The 19,414-nt window shown below is 40.7% G+C and overlaps 1 protein-coding gene and 2 gene segments (V, D, J or C); all 3 read left to right on the forward strand.

Annotated features, from left to right (window-relative positions):
* Positions 1-447: 447 nt before the first annotated feature.
* LOC149304180 (Ig gamma chain C region-like) overlaps positions 448-19,414 on the forward strand; it is a 67,398-nt gene continuing 48,431 nt past the window's right edge. Inside the window, 1 exon segment of the C gene segment in view lies at positions 448-487. Coding sequence covers positions 469-487 — 19 coding nt within the window.
* LOC149304181 (uncharacterized) overlaps positions 1,085-19,414 on the forward strand; it is a 44,181-nt gene continuing 25,851 nt past the window's right edge. The window contains exon 1 of the mRNA XM_089479941.1: positions 1,085-1,124. Coding sequence (XP_089336067.1) covers positions 1,106-1,124 — 19 coding nt within the window. The 5' untranslated portion in view covers positions 1,085-1,105. The remainder of the gene's footprint in view (positions 1,125-19,414) is intronic.
* On the forward strand, positions 1,766-16,231 carry LOC149304182 (Ig mu chain C region secreted form-like). The segment is given in 5 exon segments: positions 1,766-1,809; positions 11,394-11,705; positions 12,655-12,987; positions 14,394-14,738; positions 15,613-16,231. Coding segments are annotated over 5 exon segments (1,404 nt in total).

Below are 19,414 nucleotides of genomic sequence, written 5' to 3' on the forward strand. Positions count from 1 at the left end.
GGGATTTAATCCCGATCTTTTCCAATATTTGCCATGAAGTGGTGGTGGTGGTTGTTGAAGAAGTCCAAAACCCAAAGTGGAGATAGGTGTTTGGATCTCTTTGATGGAGTCGGCAAGAAGAAATATAGTCTTCATAAATAGAGGAGGAGTGTATAGTTATGTGCAAACTCATAATATAGAATGGAAAAATAACACAGGGGACCTAACCTTTAGTGTTTTGAGTTCAGAGGGTGTTTTCTTCCCCATTTGACATCAGAATTATTTTGAATTTAAGAGTGTAGACCTATGCACAAATAAAATGTAGAACAGATTCCTAAATACAGAAGAGAATATAGAATAATATAGAAGGGAAGGACAACAGAAGAAATTTGATCTCTTGCATCTTGGGGTTCGAAGCCACTATGTTTTAGTCCCTAGAGACAAGAATTCATGCTACTGTGTTACTTCTACAACTGGGGCCAAGGAACCATGGTCACAGTGACCAGTGGTAAGTTGGATCTATTTCTTCATTTTGTCTAACAGGCTTTTTTAAAAAAAAAAAAAACAATTTTCTGTTATTTTTTAAAACATGAAACAAAGAGATTCTCAGATAAACAGATGCTTGTTAGATCAAATTGGCCCCTTAGATTGCCTTTCTCCACCAAAATAATGACTCAGCCCCCCAAAAGACAATATGAAGTTAAAATATGTATCTTAAGTGCGTCCAGCCAGGGAATGCGACTGAGAAAAATGTATTTTCAAATGCAGGTGTTTCTTTCCCTCAGTTTCCAAGATTTTAATGATAAGTATCAAATTCTAAAGGAACAGCTGTATTTGTTGGTTGCAACAAAAAGCAACGGAGTCTTCTGGGAACTTAAAGGTTAACATTTATTGTGGCCTAAGCCACAAAGTCTATAAAAGCTTTTGCCACAATAATATTTTCCCAACTTTAAAGGGTCAGAAGCAGCGATGTTGTTTTTAATAAAACATTTAGTTGCTCTGAAAACTATCCTATAAGGGACAGTCTCAATTGCTGTAGTTGAAAGTATTCCAGACAAGGTTTTTGTGCATGGTCTTGAAGGAACTGAGGCAATGTGACTACTTTGACTACTGGGGAAAAGGGACGATGGTCACCGTTTCTTCAGGTAGGTTTTAATTCCCTTTAAACCTGTTTGTTAACTGCATGCCTCTTTTAATTTAATTTTTTAAGTGAAATCTTTGGAAAAGTTAGCCTTGTCCATTGGGAATGTTCTGGACTCTAGGACTGGAGGGACCATGGTCTAGGAACTAAAGGAGGGTTACAATATTATTTCAGGAGAGTTCAGTTTCATTTAATTGGTGTCCAATTTCAGTTTCACAGACTGTCCACTTTTAGGAAACAGAGTTCTGGATTGGAAAGACAGTTGTTCTGACCCAGAAAGGCACCTGTTACGTTCTTAAAGAATTATCAAATCGCAAACTCAAACTCACTTGCTTGAAAAATCTTTTCTCTCTCATTGAGTGGAGCTGATGTCCATTCTGTGTGTTTGAGATTGTGATTTGAAGCTGAAGTAGACTTTTTTTTTCCTTACCCAAGAAGTGAAATAATCTTAAACTGCAAAGTCAACTTTCTTATAGAGTCTGTTTACTTGGAAGTCAGTGCCATTGAATTCCATGGGGTTTACTCCTAAGTAAACGTGCTTAGATGTGCAGCCTAAAAAAGTTATTCAATTTAGCCAGTGAATTAATAAGATTTTATAAGGTTCTTGTTGCATGTCCCCATTAAACCGGTCCAATGTGATAACTGGTTTGACGTCTGGGGAAAAGGCACCATGGTCACCATTACAACAGGTAAAAAAAATCTTTCCTCTCTAATGTCGCCATTTAGAATTATTTTCTTTGTAATTATTGATATCTTAAGGCAAATTTCTTTCAATTCACTGGAACTGAAACATTTAATCTCCTATATAGCTTCATAAAGCAGAATTCAAAACTACCCTGCCATCCACATGTTGTAATCCCTATCATTGTCATTATTTTTGTCTGTTAACGTTTTCAGTTTTTAAGAATCCAGAAAGATTGTCATTGACAAAACTGTCTTTGTATTGTGTTCTACTGAAAGATTTGAGTGCCATAGAGAAAAATATACATAGATTTGGAAAGTGCAGGAAAGTGCAATTTTATTACATTGATTCTATGATAATCTAAAGGGACATAAAGTGATTTTATAGGAGGGGACAAAGAAAGGGGATACTCTAAGTTATAGATCTTTTCTTAATATTACTCCCGTCCCTAGTAACTCTAGAGAACACTTTGTAGTCTCAGTATCTGTATAGTATCACCAGACAATTGCATTAGTGTGTTACTATGGCTTTGACTATTGGGGAAAAGGAACACAGGTCACCGTTACTTCAGGTAAATCATTTATCTTCCCATTCAAAATTAATTTGAACTGAAACTGTGGGAATTGAGTTTGATGTCTTGTTTTGGTGGGAAATGGACTTCTACAAAGAAAACCAGTTTCCCACTATTTCATTTTTCTCTGTCTCTAAAGCATTTTGAGAATCTATTTATTGCAGGACAAAATATTTTATATGTTTACTGAGCAGAAAAGGGTCTTTTTGTCCATTCTTGATTTCTTATTCTTTGTTGCAACTGTTATTCGTGAATTGAAAATATATGGGCAGAAATCAAACTGCATTTTTACAGTAATCAACTGTTCAGGAAATGTGGGGTTTTTAATGCAATGTCCATCTATCAACTATTTGTCTGACTTGCTATCCACAGTAAATTTTTCATTTCTTTAATCCATTCATTGAGTTCTACCAATCTGAACATTTATTCCACCTTTCCTTCTTACTGCTGTGTATCTTTAAATAGTCTGTCGGAAAACTGAGTTAGTTTGTGGTCACCAAAAACAGCAGATCCACGGCTGGATCCAGATTTGTCATACTTAAAAGTAAATTAAATGAAATAATAGTATTTTAGTTTGCCCAAATGATGTAAATAAGTCTGCTTGAAATACAATATGGCTATAAATTAATACAACCCAGAATCTTGTACCTACTTCATTGGATGAAGTAGATTTTAGGAAACTTGCATAACAGTAAATTTAGGAGATTAGTCTTTAATGGATTCTTTGAAAAATATACCTTTCTTGATTCTTTCTGCTTTAGCCTCTTGCCCTTTTGCTTTGGGTTTCTCAGACATGAAAGAATAATATTTTTCATGTTTAGAGAAATGATATTATTATCATTATTATTATTATTATTATTATTATTATTATTATTATTTTGGGGTGAACTCTGCCATTAAAGTAAAGTTCTGGGAACTCACAGATTAAGCATTTCGGTGATAGTATCTCATTTCTGAAACACATTTTTTTAAAAATCTAACAGGATAAAGTACTCATCAATATGTATCAAAATATAAAATATATAGTATAGAAATCAATAAAGGTTTTCTAATGGGTGTAGTTTCCCCCCCTTTTGTTAAAACTAAAATGGCTGATCAGAAAATATGACTGTTCTCGAGCAACGAAGGCAACAGGTGTCTGTAGATTCGTTTCTCGGTTTCAGGTTTATTCTGGGACCTCTTGTTCTGCTTGACAGCTTTTCCAGTATCTAGAGCCATTCCGCATGGTTGAAAATAGCCCCTGAATGTTTCGAAAACAACAGAGTAACACCTGCCCTTGTAAGATATCTGTTTTCTTCACTCCCAAATTAACCCAGATTAATCATGTTTTTGCTTTAAGAAGAAGAAAAAAACTAGTTTCTGTTCCTTAAGCACTTGGATCTGGAGCTCTAGAGGTTTGTGCACATTTCCATCTAGAAATCATAGATTTAACTGGTAAGGGGAAAAAAATGATTTATTTCTTTAGTCATGTGTCTCTTCATTTTTTACTGCAATTTAGAAAATGACAACTGTATTATTACACATCTTGAATATATTACATTAAATTAGATGGTCTTATTTTAGTAATGTTTTCCACTATTGCACTATTCTAGTGATTTTTGAATTAAAGAGGCATAAATCTTTAAATCATATGGATTTGTGGTGGCAGGTTTTGATTAACTGTAAAGGAGTTTGCCCTAGGTAACTATTTTTAAGTGTCCTCAGTGGGCAAAATGACATGCTTTCTTTTTCCATTTTAACTTTGCCTTTTAATCTTTTTATTTCATGGGGTAGATTTTTTTTTTAATTCTCTCTAGTGAGTTTTTCATGCTTTTCACTGAATTGTCTCTCTTTCTCTGTGGTTTAATTGGATTGGTTGTTTCAGATTCAGATAGGTTTCAAGAATTTTGACAGGGAAATAAAGGAATTATCTGAATTTATGTTAAGTAGGCCCAGGAAAGCAACAGTTGTGTTGGATTTCTCCGTGTTGATTAATTAGTTGAACAATTAAATATATAAGGAATTGTTTTAATGTGTTTGATATTATGGTTATCTCTGAATGTGATGCCTAGTGATCAGTTATTTAGCAGGGATGGCTAGATAGATAGATAGATAGATAGATAGATAGATAGATAGATAGATAGATGTAAGCCTGACCACTCTAAGGTGTCAGAGTAGTTAATTAGACCTACTTAGAATCAGTAGCCTGGCAAAAAGCAAGCTTCCCCATTAAACACTTCATTTAGGAGCATAGCATCCTTGGGAGTGGAGGGTCAGTTTGCTCAGTTTCAGCTTTCAGCTTGATGTAGGAAGCTCTTGATCCTCCTCTAGCTTTTCTAAAGCCTTGCACAGAGCTGGGGTGCATCCATGCCTTTCAGATCCATAGCAGTGGCAGCCAAAGTTGGAGATAGCCCAAAGCACTCAAAAGCTGGACTTTCATCTAGGAGAAGCTGGAGAGATCCCCGATGATCCATTGCCCCTAGATGAAGGTTCAGCTTTGGAGAGCTTCAGGCCGTCATCAGCCTTACCTATCCCTGCCTTTTACCACAGTAAATGGATGGAGGGGGTTGATCTGGCATCTTCCCAGCTTCTCAGAAGCCCACCAGCATCTGTAGTAACTACAGCAGAGGTCAGTAAGCAGCCAAAGCTAGGGAAAAGCTAGATGGCTCCCTGCTAACCTGGGGCCCTGGAAGCCATGGAGAAGGGAGTTCCCAGCTTCTCTCAAGCTATACAGAAGCCCGTTGCTCAGCTGGGACCTTCAAACCCTAGCGATAGCACTGAAGGTATAGCAGCTATAGCTGGGGGTTAGCAAGCAACCTGAGCTTCTCATAGCTGGTACTGAGCTAAGAGAGTTCCTGCTGGGCTAGGCTTTAACAGCCATGGGGAGAGGAGTTCTCAGCCTCTCCCTAGCTTCTCAGAAGCCCATCACTCAGATGTGGGACCTGGAAACTCTAAAGATAATACTGAAGGTATAACAGCTATAGCTGGGTGTCAGCAAGCAACTTGAGCTTCTCCTAGCAGGCACTGAACTAAGTCAAAACGGGAGGGTTATCTTCCAAGCTGGGGCTTTGGGGGCCATGAGAAGGAGAGTTGTAAGTCTCTCCTTAACTCCTTGGAGGCTCACCGCTTAGCTGTGGGACCTGCAAAATCTTCAGTTCTATAGCAGCTATAGCTGGGAATCAGCAATCAACCTGAGCTTCTCATAGCTGGTGCTGAGCTAAGGAAAGGCTGGAGGGATTCTTGCCAAGCTGGGCTTTGGAAGCCATGGGAAGGGAATTTTCAGCCTCTTCCTAGCTTCTCAGAAGTCCATCACTCAGCTGTGGGACCTGCAAACCCTTCTATTAGCACTGAATGTATAGCAGCGATAGCTGAGGGTCAGCAGGCAACCTGAGCTTCTCATAGCTGGTACTGAGCTAAGGAAGAGCTAGAGAGTTCCCTGCCAAGCTAGGGCTGTCAGAGCCATGGGGAGGGAATTCTTGGCCTTCCCCTAGCTTCTCAGAAGCCCATCGCTCAGCTGTGGAAAATGAAAACCCCTCCATTAGGACTGAAGATATTGCAGCTATAGCTGAGGGGGATCAGGCAACTGAAAGTCTCGTAGCTGGTACTAAGCTGAGGAACAGCTAGAGGATTCCCTACTAAGCTGTGGGGAGGTGAGTTCTCAGTCTCTCCTAGCTTCTCAGAAGCCCACCGCTTCTATACCAGTAATAGCTGGGGGCCAGCAGGTAACCTGAGCTTCTCATAGCTGGTACTGGGTTAAGGAAAGGCTAGAGGGCTCCCTGCCGAGCTGGATCTGTGGGAGGCATGGGGAGATATGTTCCCAGCCTCTCAAGCTACTCAGCTGTAGGACCTCAAAAACCTTCAGTTATCACTGCTAGAGGGTTCCCTGTGGAGCTGGGGCTTTGAGAGCCATGGGGTAGATGAGTTCCTAGCCTCTCCCTAGCTATGCAAAGGCCCATACTCAGCTGTGGGGTGTGCAAACTGTTCAGTTAGCACAGAAGGTATAGCAGCTATAGCTGAGGTTCAGCAGGCAACCTAAGCTTCTCATAGCTGATACTGAGCTGAGAAAAAACTGGAGGATTCCCTGCCAAATTGGGAGTTTGGGGGTCATGTAGAGAGGAGTTTCCAGCCTTCCCCTAGCTTCTCAGATGCCCACCGCTCAGCTGTGGGATTTGGAAACCCTTCCATTAGCATGGAAGGTATAGCAACTGTAGCTGAGGGTCTGCAGGCAACCTGAGCTTCTCATAGCTGACACTGAGCTAAGGAAAAGCTAGAGAGTTCCCTGCTGAGCTAGGGCTGTCAGAGCCATGGGAAGGGAATTCTTGGCCTCTCCCTAGCTCTCAGAAGTCTACTGCTCAGCTGTGGGATCTGCAAACCCGTGAGATATAGCTGAGGGTCTGTAAGCAACCTGAGCTTCCCATAGCTGATACTGAGTTAAGGAAAAGCTAGAGGGTTCCCTGCTGAGTTGGGGGTCTGGGAGCCATGAAGAGGGGTGTTCTCAGCCTCTCCCTAGCTTCCCAAAAGCCCATCGCTCAGCTGTGGGACCTGCAAACCCTTCATTAGCACTGAAGATATAACAGCTATAGCTGAGGGTCATCAGTCAACTGAGAGTCTCATAGCTGGTCCAAAGCTACGTATCAGCTAAAGGGTTCCCTGCCAGGCTGTGCGGAGAGGAGTTCTCGGTCTTTCCCTAGCTTGTCACAAGCTCACCACTCAGCTGTGGGACCTGCAAACCTTTCAGTTCTATAGCAGCTATAGCTGGGGGCCAGCAGGTAACCTGGGCTTCTCATAGCTGGTAATGAGTTAAGGAAAGGTTAGAGGATACTCTGCCGAGCTGAGGCTTTGGGAGGCATGGGGAAATATGTTCCCAGCCTCTCAAGGTTATCAGCTGGGGGACCTAAAAAACCTTCAGTTATCATTACTAGAGAGTTCCCTGTGGAGCTTGGGCTTTGAGAGCCATGGGGTAGAGGAGTTCCTAGCTATTCAAAGGCCCATTGCTCAGCTGGGAAGTGCAATCCCTTCAGTTAGCATTGAAGGTATAGCAGCTATAGCTGAAGGTCTGTAGGAAATTTGAGGTTCTCATAGCTGGTACTGAGCTGAGTAAAAGCTGGAGGAGTCCCTGCCAAATTGGGGGTTTGGGAGTCATGTAGAGAGGAGTTTTCAGCCGCCCCCTAGCTTCTCAAATGCCCACCGCTCAGCTGTGGGATTTGGAAACCCTTCCATTAGCATGGAAGGTATAGCAACTGTAGCTGAGGGTCTGCAGGCAACCTGAACTTCTCATAGCTGATAATGAGTTAAGGAAAAGCTAGTGGATTCCCTGATGAGTTGGTGTTCTGGGAGCCATGAAAAAGGGAGTTCTCAGCCTCTCCCTAGCTTCCCAGAAGCCCATCACTCAACTGTGGGACCTGCAAACCTTTCCGTTAGCACTGAAGATATAGCAGCGATAGCTGAGGGTCATCAGACAACTGAGAGTCTCATAGCTGGTATTGAATCTTAATTCTAAAGGTTTCCCTGCCAAGCTGTGGGGAGATGAGTTCTCAGTCTCTCCCTAGCTTCTCAGAAGCTCACCACTCAGCTGTGGGACCTGCAAACCCTTCAGTTCTATAGCAGTTATAGCTGGGGGATAGCAGGTAACCTGAGCTTCTCATAGCTGGTACTGAGTTAGGGGAAGGCTAGAGGGTTCCCTGCCAAGCTGGAGCTCTGGGAGGCATGGGGAGATATGTTCCAAGCCTCTCAAGCTACTCAGCTGTGGGACCTCAAAAACCTTCAGTTATCACTGCTAGAGGGTTCCCTGTGGAGCTTGGGCTTTGAGAGCCATGGGGTAGAGGAGTTCCTAGCCTCTTCCTACCTATTCAAAGGCCCATCGCTCAGCTGGGATGTGCAATCCCTTCAGTTAGCATTGAAGGTATAGCAGCTGTAGCTGAGGGTCTGTAGGAAATTTGAGCTTCTCATAGCTGGTACTGAGCTAAGGAAAAGCTGGAGGGTTCCCTGGTGACCTGTGGCTTGAGGGAGAAAGGGGACATGCTTTTGACATCTCTCTGACTTACTCAGAGACCTAAGGTAAGCAGAGATGGATGTGAGCTTTGCCATCCTGAGTTTATTCCCCTTCCTAGCAATGATAGGTGAGGCAAAGAGAGAGCATCCAGACCTAAAGCCTGCTTCTCAGCTCAAAGGGCTCCCTGATGAGTTGCTGGCTTCAAAAATAACAGGGAAAGTTTTCTGGCATATTTTTAGCTTCTCAGGAACTAGCAGCTCAATTGTTAGAACTACAAATCTTTCAAGTTTAGAGTAGCTACAGCTGGGCCCAGCAAGCAACCTCAGCATCTCAGTAGCCAGGGCTCATCTGTGGAAAATCCAGATTATTCTCTGATGCACTGTGGTTATTGGAAGAACAGAGATAAATTCTGAAGTATCCTCTGGCTCACCCAGAGCATGAGAGTAAGTGGTAATCATAGCCTCACCAAACTGTCCCTGTTGTAGCTCTGTAGCAGCAACACCTAAGGCGAGGAGATTAGCTGGAGCCTTGCTCAGCCTGCAACTCAGCTAAAGGGATGCTCCAGCTTTGGAAACAACAGGGAAGGTTGCTGAGCAGGGATGAGCTGGCGGACTTTCCCCTGGAAATGAAGGGGGAAAGAAGAGCACTAGATTGTGTGAAATCACTCTATGCACGTAGGAGAGAAGTAGTCTTTTAAGACCTAAAATCAGTCGGTGAGGTGGAAAAGCAACTAGGGTGTTTCCAAAGTTTGACGCTTAGCGGGAGAAGAACGAGATGGCTTCACCCTCCGTGATTATTTGGGGGATTATGTGGGGAACTACTGTCAACTCCCAAATCACTTGGAAGCCCATCTTTGTGCTGAGATGCATGCAAAAGTTTTAGATCTATAGCACATACAGCTGTGGTGGAAAAACTCTTGGATCTTGCTAAAACCTGATGCTTAGCTTGGGAAAAATTCTATTGGGTCCAAACAGACAGGCCAAAATAAAGCTGCTTTGGGTCACTTTGGAAGTATGCTATTTAAATGCTGCATGCGTCCTAAGAGGCCAGAAACTGTGTCAAAGCCACACTCCAGTCCTAAGGACTGGAGCACGTTTTTTTCACAGCTTCTGGCCTTTTAAGACACATGTGTCATTCAAACAGCATACCTCCAAAGTGGCCCGAAGCAGCTATGTTTTGGCCTGCCTGTTCGGGCCCATTGTTTCATTTGGTGTTTTAGCTTGTGTGGGCATGAGGGAAGTTTTCAGTTTCTATGGATCCAAGTACTCAGTTGGGGAAGAAATCGATGTCTTCTTCACTGGTGGCTTTGACAATTAAGAGGAAAGTTTTGAAGCCCAGTGCTGTAAAGTGTTTTTCAAGTCTGTAAGACCAACAGCTATGAGTAGGAAGCAGCCCCAATCTATTTAAAACAGCATTGAGTTCTATAAATGTATACAGCACAGTGAGAGAGAAGCTAGAGATGCTCTAAAACAGAATGCTCAGCTGGCAAGGGGGAGTTCTACTGTTCCCCTCTGAACCATGCCATTGTATCCATTATGTGGAATTGCCAGTTTTGATACCAGAAATATTAAACTGGCAACCTAGTACAGGAGAACTTTGGTAGTTTTTAAAGCTTTTAAAGGATTTTATTTTTCTTTAAAAAGAACTTTGGGTGGGAATAGCAAAGAAGTTTTTATGCTCTGAGAAAGATAGTCTGGTGAAAGATGCTGGACATTCAAACATCTCTGAAGTTTGTTTTTCTGACTTGTTAAAAATAGTTTTAAGTTTTAAAAAAGGCAATTTGGGTTCTTTCATCTGCTTTAGGATGATTTAAGCAGAATTGAGTGAGAAACTGTTGCATGACAAAAGTGTGGATGCATGTGTACATCAGTATCTGATGTATATCTTTGCTGCACACACACATAAAATATTATTAGTTCAGAAAAACAACTCTCTTTCAAAAGTATAACTTTTGTCTGTCATCCCCTCAATGGATTCTGACCCAAAAAACCTTTGGGTAAATGATACAATAAAACTGCTTCTCGGGTGGTCTTTGCCTCTTCTTCATTGAGGGTAAATCAATCCTTTCCTCAATAGATATTCTAGGAAATTTGACCTAAAGTTCTTTCAGAAATTTGACAGATCATATTCAGCAGCAATGGTACAAAAACACTGTGAAAAAGGTCGAATCTGCACTGCAGAAATAATATTGTTGTCACCGCTATGGCTGCTATGGCTCCATCCTATGGAATCATGGGATTTTTAATTTGTTGTGGCACCAGAGCTCTCTGACAAAGAAGGCAAAACATCTCACAAAACTAAAAATCCCAGTATTCCAAAGCTTTGTCACTGAATTCCTCTGGTTGAGATTCTCATATTTTAACTATTTAGACAGCACTTTCCTTAAGTAATTTACTTGAATTTCCTGAAAAATTCTTATAGCTATTTATAATGGAGACCACTATTTTTAAATCCCTATATTAGAGGTACAAGACTGAGAAAGAAGATGCCAAGACCAAATTATGTTCCAGGCTGCAAAGCCCAGAGGTTATTGTTCAGACTCCTATACAAGACATAACTCATTTGACATGCTATACTTGTTCCCAGGAGATCAGTTTTGACACATAAAATGAAAAACAGAACCGCAGGGTTACACATAAATGTAGAACATAAGACTGAAACAGATTAGGTGGCTACTGCACAGGGATGCTTTAGCTGAGAACTATATGGTCTTTGGTGTCCCTTCTAATCCTGTGATTGTGTGATTCAACGATTCTTTGAAAATTGTACTTTGAAATTGTACTATGATGCTTTGAAAACTGGCACTAAGTGTGTGTGTTTTTTCAGGTTATGTGCCATGTTCTAGAAGAGTTTGTTCCTATGGCATTAAGCTAACTCATTACAAGGAAAAATACATATTTGCATTTCGATAGTCTTGTCTTTCTTACTCACCAAAGCCATGGTTCAGTTCCTTTCAGTTGTTCCGCCACAGCTGATTATTTTAACATCTTCTTGAAAAAAACCAACCCATCCAGACACCCTCCATCCTCTTGTTTTTCTTCTCTCCCAGCATCCCCAACTGCCCCTACTCTTTTCCCCCTCATTCCTCTCTGTGGGAGCTTCCCAGACAGCGGAGACATCGCAATCGGATGCTTGGCCAAGGATTTCCTGCCTGACTCTATCACATTCTCGTGGGACAATCAGAACAATGTCAGCATTGAAGCCTCCAAGCACAAGAAATTCCCTTCCATTTCTGGCACTTCTGGGACCTTCACAGCAAGCTCCCAGGCCAATGTCCCAGTCGATGTCTGGAAGAGACGTTCCCCGTTCTATTGTAAGGCTGACCATGTGTCTGGAAACAAAGTCATCCAAGTCATTGCACGTAAGTGAATTGATTTGTCTCATTCAATCAGAAACATTCCCAAAAGACCATACCAACAAAGATACATTTCAGAAACAAGTAGGCAAACACTGTTGTGGTAGAATTCAAAGATATAGCCATAATAGTCTGGAAAGTCAATATGCAAAGGGTTCTTGAAGCACTTTTGAGACTAACTGAAAGAAAGAAATGGATAGCATGAGAGTCTGTAGACTTGAGGAAGTAGATTCATGTCTACAAAAGCTCATACTACCAGTTTCTTTCTTACAGTTACTGTCAAAGGTGCTACAAGATCCCTTTGCATATTGACTGTTGTGATAGAATTAAGTAACTAACTGGTTTATTATGATATGAACTACTATACAAAACACCATCCTTCAAGATGGACTACCTACACTCCACACAATAACTAATTACTTACTAAAGTTCTAGGCTTAATTGTATCTTCTTAACACAATGAACTATTACTGAACTCTGGTTCAGACCTAAACATTTTCCTGCACAGGATGGCACGAAATTTCTGAAAGAAAAAGAAATAGGAGTTCAACCTATTAGAAGCCACATCCTGTACCCTGGAATCCACTCCAATCAATGGAAAAATTGGATTTGCTTTTCCTGTGGTGTGGGAAAATATACTTTGCACATGCTTAGTAAGGCTCTTTCATTTATTCTGAGCCTGAGCCTCAGCTCTGGCATCTGTAGCCTGCTTAGTCTTAGCTCAAAAGATGCCTTGCTTCATGACTGCAAAATTATTTCTCCAGTTGGAACCAGACACACAAACTGCTAGAGGGTAATCTTGTGAGACTGGTTAGTGTAGATTTCTAGACAGATCTGAGCATGCTGAACTCTCTACATAAATATAAGTTCAATTCCTACATTTACATTTTGCCTTCAAAGTGTTGAACCTGCTTGCCATATTTTTTTCTTTTTGCATTTTTCATTCCAACTCTAGGATCCCCTAAGATCTGTCCAACTGACATGGCCATCCGTGCACCACCCGTTAAAGCATTCTCAAGCAGCTACTTAAATGCCACCATCACCTGCGATGCTGTTGGGCTTAGCAATCAGCAAACCACACTCCGGTGGTTGAGGAATGGAAAGCCATGGGACTCTGGTGTCACCACCACCAAACCAGTCTCCAACAGCCAGGACAGCTGCTACAGCATGAGAAGCGAACTGGTAGTCACTAGGAGGGATTGGCTGGCTGACGTGGAATTTTCCTGCCATGTACAAAATGCAAACTACGACAACATTTTGAATATCAGCAAGAGGGCTTGCTGTGGAGGTAAGGTGAAATATTATTTCAGACTGTAAGAGAAATTATGGGTGCATCTGCACTGTAGGAATAATGCAGTTTGACACTACTTTAAGTGCTGTAGCACCATCCTATGGACTCGTGGAATTTGTAGTTTTACAAAGTTTTCAGCCTTACTTGTCTAAAGACAGCTGGTGCCTCACAAAACTACCAGTCCCAGGATTATCCAGGATGGAGCCATGGCAGATAAAATGACGTCTAACTGCATTTTTCTAGTGTAGATGCACCCTATGATACTTCAAGAGATCATATGTGTGTGTGTGCTTGCTGAAGGTCTTCAGGAGTACCACGCTGAAAGATGAAATTTCCTGCTGAGTAACCAAGTAGTCTTATTATTTCAGTTCTGATCCACTACACACTAAAATCTTATTGTGTTTAAAATAGCTTTACTGCCCTGAATCCAATTGCTTTTCTAAACTAGAATACCGTCACCCCTCTGTTTTTAAGGACTTGGAGATGCATCCTTCTTCCGTTTGTGGGTGGCAAATGGAGGAGGACAAAAAGGTGTGTGCGCCACCATTGAAGGCAATGGATCTTGAGTATTGGCAATTCTCCATTTTCATGGGGGGGGGGTCTGGAACAGATCCCCTGCAAAAACAGAGGGGTGACTGTAGATCCATTTAATCAATGGGATTTATATAAGTGATGACCTGTTATTTAGAATTTGATTCAATGGTTCCCTTATATTTGGAACCAACAATGAGATTCAGATTATTATATTTTAACAGAACAAATTTGAAAAAGGGGAATAAAAAGCCTAATACGAGGTTTTACAAACACCATAGTTTCAAAAATGTTGAATTCAACAAACTACTGCATAGCATAACTCTTGTGAAATCTATCATTCAAAAAGAAATCCTTCTAAACCAAATATGAACATTCATGTCTGCATTGTGTGCTAATTTTCTGCCTCAAACATGTATCAAACAAACACAAAAAGCACAATTGTATGTTCTAAAAACTCTGTCCTAGTACCTTTCAAAACACACACACATAACAAACAGCTTTTTAGAAAGATTAACAAGCTGAGACTTCAATAGGTCTCCAAAGAAGGAACTTACATAATTGTTAAGAAACTCTCAAGTGCCTCCTTCTAGAGCCTCTTCACTCCTGAACATAAAGTTCAGAGATTCCCCATTGATCTAAGAGCAACATTACACATAACATTGAGTAAGTACTTAGCAAACATGCAGTAACTACTAAGAGGCTTTGGTTGTCTATAAGCCAGGAGATTCTTAAGTACTGTATGTTAGATGCTGGAAACCAACATAAAATAAGTTGGATATTAAGCATCAGTAGAATGTGATGAGCCAGTGTGTGCTATTTTCTTATTTATTAATGATCTGAATATTTATATAACCTCTTTTATTATTCAGATGTTTCTGGCTGTCTGGATTCAGAACCCTATGTGGATACTATTGCTCCAACCTATGCTGATATTTACCAGACCGGTTCAGCTAAACTGACCTGCAGAATCTCCAACGTACCTTATGAGCAGGATCTTTCAGAACTGAATGTCACCTGGACACAGGGATCGAATCACAAAACACTGGAAACTGTATTTGATCAACCTATCGAACAAGAAAATGGCATGCAGTCCATTGATGCTACAGCCACCATATGTGTAGCAGACTGGAACAGTGGTCAGACTTTCAGTTGCAAAGTTTCTTTCCCAGGCCTATTGCCCAAACCTGTGGAAAAACAACTGAAAAAGGAGAATGGTAAGTGCCTGCTTACACCATCCTCTAAAATAATTCAGCATTGGGGTCTCTAAATCTGACAGGCTCCGCAGTTATTTTAATCTCCCCTCAGCATAATGAATCTCACCTGAATTCAAAGTGCTTTGATTCAAAAAATTCTTTCCATGTACCATTACATCAATAGCTGATAAGACAAATGAGCTTCAGTCGTGATATCTTAATGAATATCTGAAAACATAATGAGATCCATGTTCAGTTAGACTGAAGCATGTTCTTCCCACAATGGCCCAACAGATGCCTTTTTATGTCACCAGAAGGACAGGAGTACAACAACAACTCTTTCATTCTTACTTAACATTTGATAACTGCTTTGGAACATAAGATATGTGTAGACCACACTAAGAAATTATGGCATCATGAAGGGCAACCACTGAGCTTCAATGAATATGAGCGTAGTTTTCCTATCTCCAAACCAACCACCTTAATTTTCATCACTGAATCACTGGTTTCTGGACACCTTTGTGTGAGTTCACACCAGTCCAGAAGCATGTTCCTTCCAACCCATGCTCCTGTGCTTTGAGACAGAAATGGCTCATTTACAGGTGAAACCATGTCACCAGTAATATCTTTTTTTATTCTAGACATGCCATCTATCCCTTAGAGAATATTATGTCATGGCAGCACTGAAGCTGTCAGGGTATATTCGATATCGCTAACTCACCGGTTTGTAATTGCCCAGTACAGTTACTAGAATATTTCTACTGTGGTATGAAATCTGCCTGCCTGTCTTTAAATTTATGGTAGTCCATATATCGAGCAGATTACAAATTATGCTTTAGAATTATATGGAATGTTTATCTGATATTCTACTTATCGTCTTTCTTTTACCATCCAGGTGGCACCTTGTACACCCCATCGGTCTACGTCCTTTCTCCACCATCAGACCAACTAGCATTGCGGGAATTAGCCACCCTTACTTGCCTGGTGAAAGGTTTCTACCCCAAAGGAATATTTGTGAAATGGCTCCATAACAATCAGCCAGTGAACACTCTACAATACTTCACCAGCCAACCCTCTCAGGAGTCCAAGCAACCTGAGAAGTACTTTGCCTATAGTATGCTGAACATCAATGAGCAAGACTGGAGTGCTGGAGACACTTATACTTGCGTGGTGGGACACGAGGCACTGCCCTACAACAATACGCAGAAGACCGTAGACAGGAACACGGGTAAACCGAGCATTGTCAACGTCTCCTTAGTGCTCTCCGATGCTGGCAACACCTGCTACTAACCATCGCCATAATTTCTCTACCCAACCTCTACTTCCACCAGCATCTGTTGTCCTTGTTTTGTCTCTTCCTGCTTTATTGTTGATTTTTCCCCCTGTGGAAAGTTGGAAGGTGGTGGCAAATATGAAAGAAAGATGTGTCGAATGTTAAAGCCTTCAACTAACCACATCTTTTCGAAGAAACCAAATAGTTTGCAATAAAGTCTGTTTTTCCAAACAAATCAAAAAAGAAATTCTGGCTTGTTGTGAGAATAATATCGATATGAGAGTTGGCATTAATTGTCCATTGCACCTACATCAAATGAGACACCCACCTCTCATTCCAATTCAAAGAGAAACAAAGCTTCTTTGAAAATCCCAATAAGCACATTTTGTCTGTTATTACCTGGGATTTTTAAACAATGCTTAAAACATGAAATGCCCAGGGTTAATGTGAGAGAGTTTGCACATCAAGTGCTGACTTGGTTATTGCACACTTCTTCCTCTCCCTTCCTTGACCATTTCTTTCAGGACTTTCTTTCCATTTCTCATCATTCTACACACACAACACAGCAATCCTTGTTCTACACTGTTCTGTCTCTACTTCTAGAATAGAAAAGAGTTGTTTTAGAAAGCTAGTTGACACTTTTCATTTGACACAATCATCTGGACCTTCTGCTTAACATCTTCTATAATTTTAGGAGTTATCAAAACATATTCTGAAACCAATATATCCACGTAACCCTTTGAAAGACATTCTATACATACAGGGCCTGGCTTTATGAAACATTCTGTGGCATCAGTTTAAACCACTTTATGATTGAGGAGATGTCTCATTCATTGGATGGTCACAAGGAACAATCTTTCAAATGTTCAGGATGGCGCTAAGAGATATTTCTGTGGGAATCTGGAACACATTCAAAATGGTGTATGAAAGTGTGGGGAGCCAAATTATTCTTCTATTATTGCATGGCCACACAAATCAATAAATATCCAAGGGTATTTGCAACATATTGTAGACTTCACTAACTCTCCATTAACACACAGGACTATTATCACTTAACAAGCTGATCCAACTTGACTTAACTTGTTATTTTCCAGACAAAGCCAAGACAATACACAGCAATAAAACATAGTCTCCAATAATGGTTTATCTTGACGACAGCAGAACAATTCTCCAGAGCAGTTTTCTTACTATATAACTCGAGAAATCTAGCTTTGAAAAAACAAATCATTTTTGCCCATCATCAAAGCTCTTATTAATTAAAAAAAAACAACAACACCCTAGATGCCAATTAACAGAAAGGGTAAACTCACTCATTAGTACATGGTAAAAAAAATAATGGTTGTTACCTTTAAAGAGGGGGAAATCCATATGACTGACCTTTATATTTTTATTTTTTTAAAAAAAACTATTCATTGGTAGAAACCATTCACATACACGCACACACAAACACTCGCACACTGCATCAATGTCATTTGATCTCGCTGATCAGATCAACTCTTCTACAAACTTTACAAAAGCTATTTGTCATTCACAGAAACACAGGAAAGACTGAGAGAATTACTACTGCTGTGGCCCTCTGCTCTAAATGCCTGAGTCCAAAAACATCCCTGAAGCAATGTTTATCCAAGAATTTATTCCCAATATTCATGCATATAAGTGACAATATAAAGGAAAGACCTAGGAAACATATGCTTCAGTTGTCTCTACTCTAGTAGGAGCCAAAGTAGACAGATGGAGACTGGCGATGGAGGTGCATTTAGAGGCATTGCGCATCTCTTGTAGTGTTATTTCTCTCCAGCCCATAGAGAGGAAAGGTTGACAGTGATGACACTAAGAATATCTTAAATCATGTTTGATTAGATAACCCAAGAAACAGTCTTCAATATACAAGTGTTGTCCTTTCTCACCATGCTATTTCCAGTTTCCTCCCAGGGAATGGCAAGCTAGTATGGCCCTCTGATACATCTGCTAAATGTGAAACATAGAGCAAAGCAACTGAGATTATGCATAATCCCAAACTCCTTTTATTATATTCTGTTGTGAAAGGAGCCCTGGTGGCGCAGTGGTTAAATGCCTGTACTGCAGCCACTCACTCAAAACCATAAGGTTGTGAGTTCAAGACCAGCAAAAGAGCTCAAACTCGACTCAGGCTTGCATCCTTCCGAGGAGGTCGCTAAAATGAGTACCCAGATTGTTAGGGACAAATTAGCTTACAGTTGTAAACTTCTCAGACACTGCTTAGGCGGTATGAAGCGGTATATAAATGAAGCTTGTTTGTTTTGTTTTGTTTTATAAATATTTTAATAAACCCTAACCCCTGATCACACCCTGGACTCCTTCTGATAGTAAATGAATTCATTCCTTATTCACACCAAGTTGTCAAATGATTCCGAATCAGCAACAACTTGCCAAACAACAGTTCATCACTTTCTTGATATAGTTACCATCTACTTCAAGGATTCTAGATAGATTATTTTAGAACTGGATTATTGTCAAGCTAGGAATCAAGAACCAATGTGGCATAGTAATTTGAGTGTTGAACTATGACCCTGGAGACCAGAGTTCAAATCCTTGCTCAGTCTTGGAAACCCAATGGGTGACCTTGAACAAGTCACACTCTCTCTGCTTCAGAAAACCCTGTGATATCATAGACTCATAGAGTTGGAAGAGACCCCTAGGGCCATCCAATCCAACCCCCTGCCATGCAGGAATTTACAATCAAAGCACCCCAACAGATGGCTATCCAGCCTCTTTTTAAAGACCTCCAAAGAAGGAGACTCCACCGGTCTCTGAGGGCGTATGTTCCACTGTCAAACAGTCTTACTGTTAGGAAATTCCTCCTAATGTTGAGGTGAAATCACTTTTCCTACAGCTTACATCCATTGTTCCAGGTCCTATCATCTGGAGCAGCAAAAACAAGCTGGCTTCATCCTCAATATGACATCCCTTCAAATACTTATACAAGGCTATCATGTCACCTTTTAACTGTCTTGTCTCCAGACTAAACATACCCAGCTCCCTAATTCTCTCCTCATAAGACATGGTTTCCAGACCCTTCACCATTTTGGTCACCTTAAAGTTCACGTTACGGTTGCCTCCAGTGGAAGATGACTTGAAGGCACACAACAACAAGAACCCAATACTATATTAAGTTCTACTCATACTCAACTTCTTTCTTTGTGGTTGGTTTCTATTCATGCCATTCTTCATGGCTGTTAGTCTGGTTAGATTGACTGTAGAATGGACATTGCTGTCATCTGCAGTAGAGGGCTTTACTCACTCGCATAAACTAATTTGTTTTGTACAAATCTTAATAAACTATCAACTTCCGGCTCATTTTAAAACAATGTTTAGATTACATATGTTTATATATAAACATATATATTATATATGTACAGTGGACCCTTGTTATACGCTGGGGTTT

The sequence above is a fragment of the Sceloporus occidentalis genome, unplaced genomic scaffold, assembly GCF_023333645.1.
Source record: "Sceloporus occidentalis isolate IW3139 unplaced genomic scaffold, rSceOcc1.0.p SCAF_14, whole genome shotgun sequence".
NCBI lineage: Eukaryota > Metazoa > Chordata > Lepidosauria > Squamata > Phrynosomatidae > Sceloporus > Sceloporus occidentalis.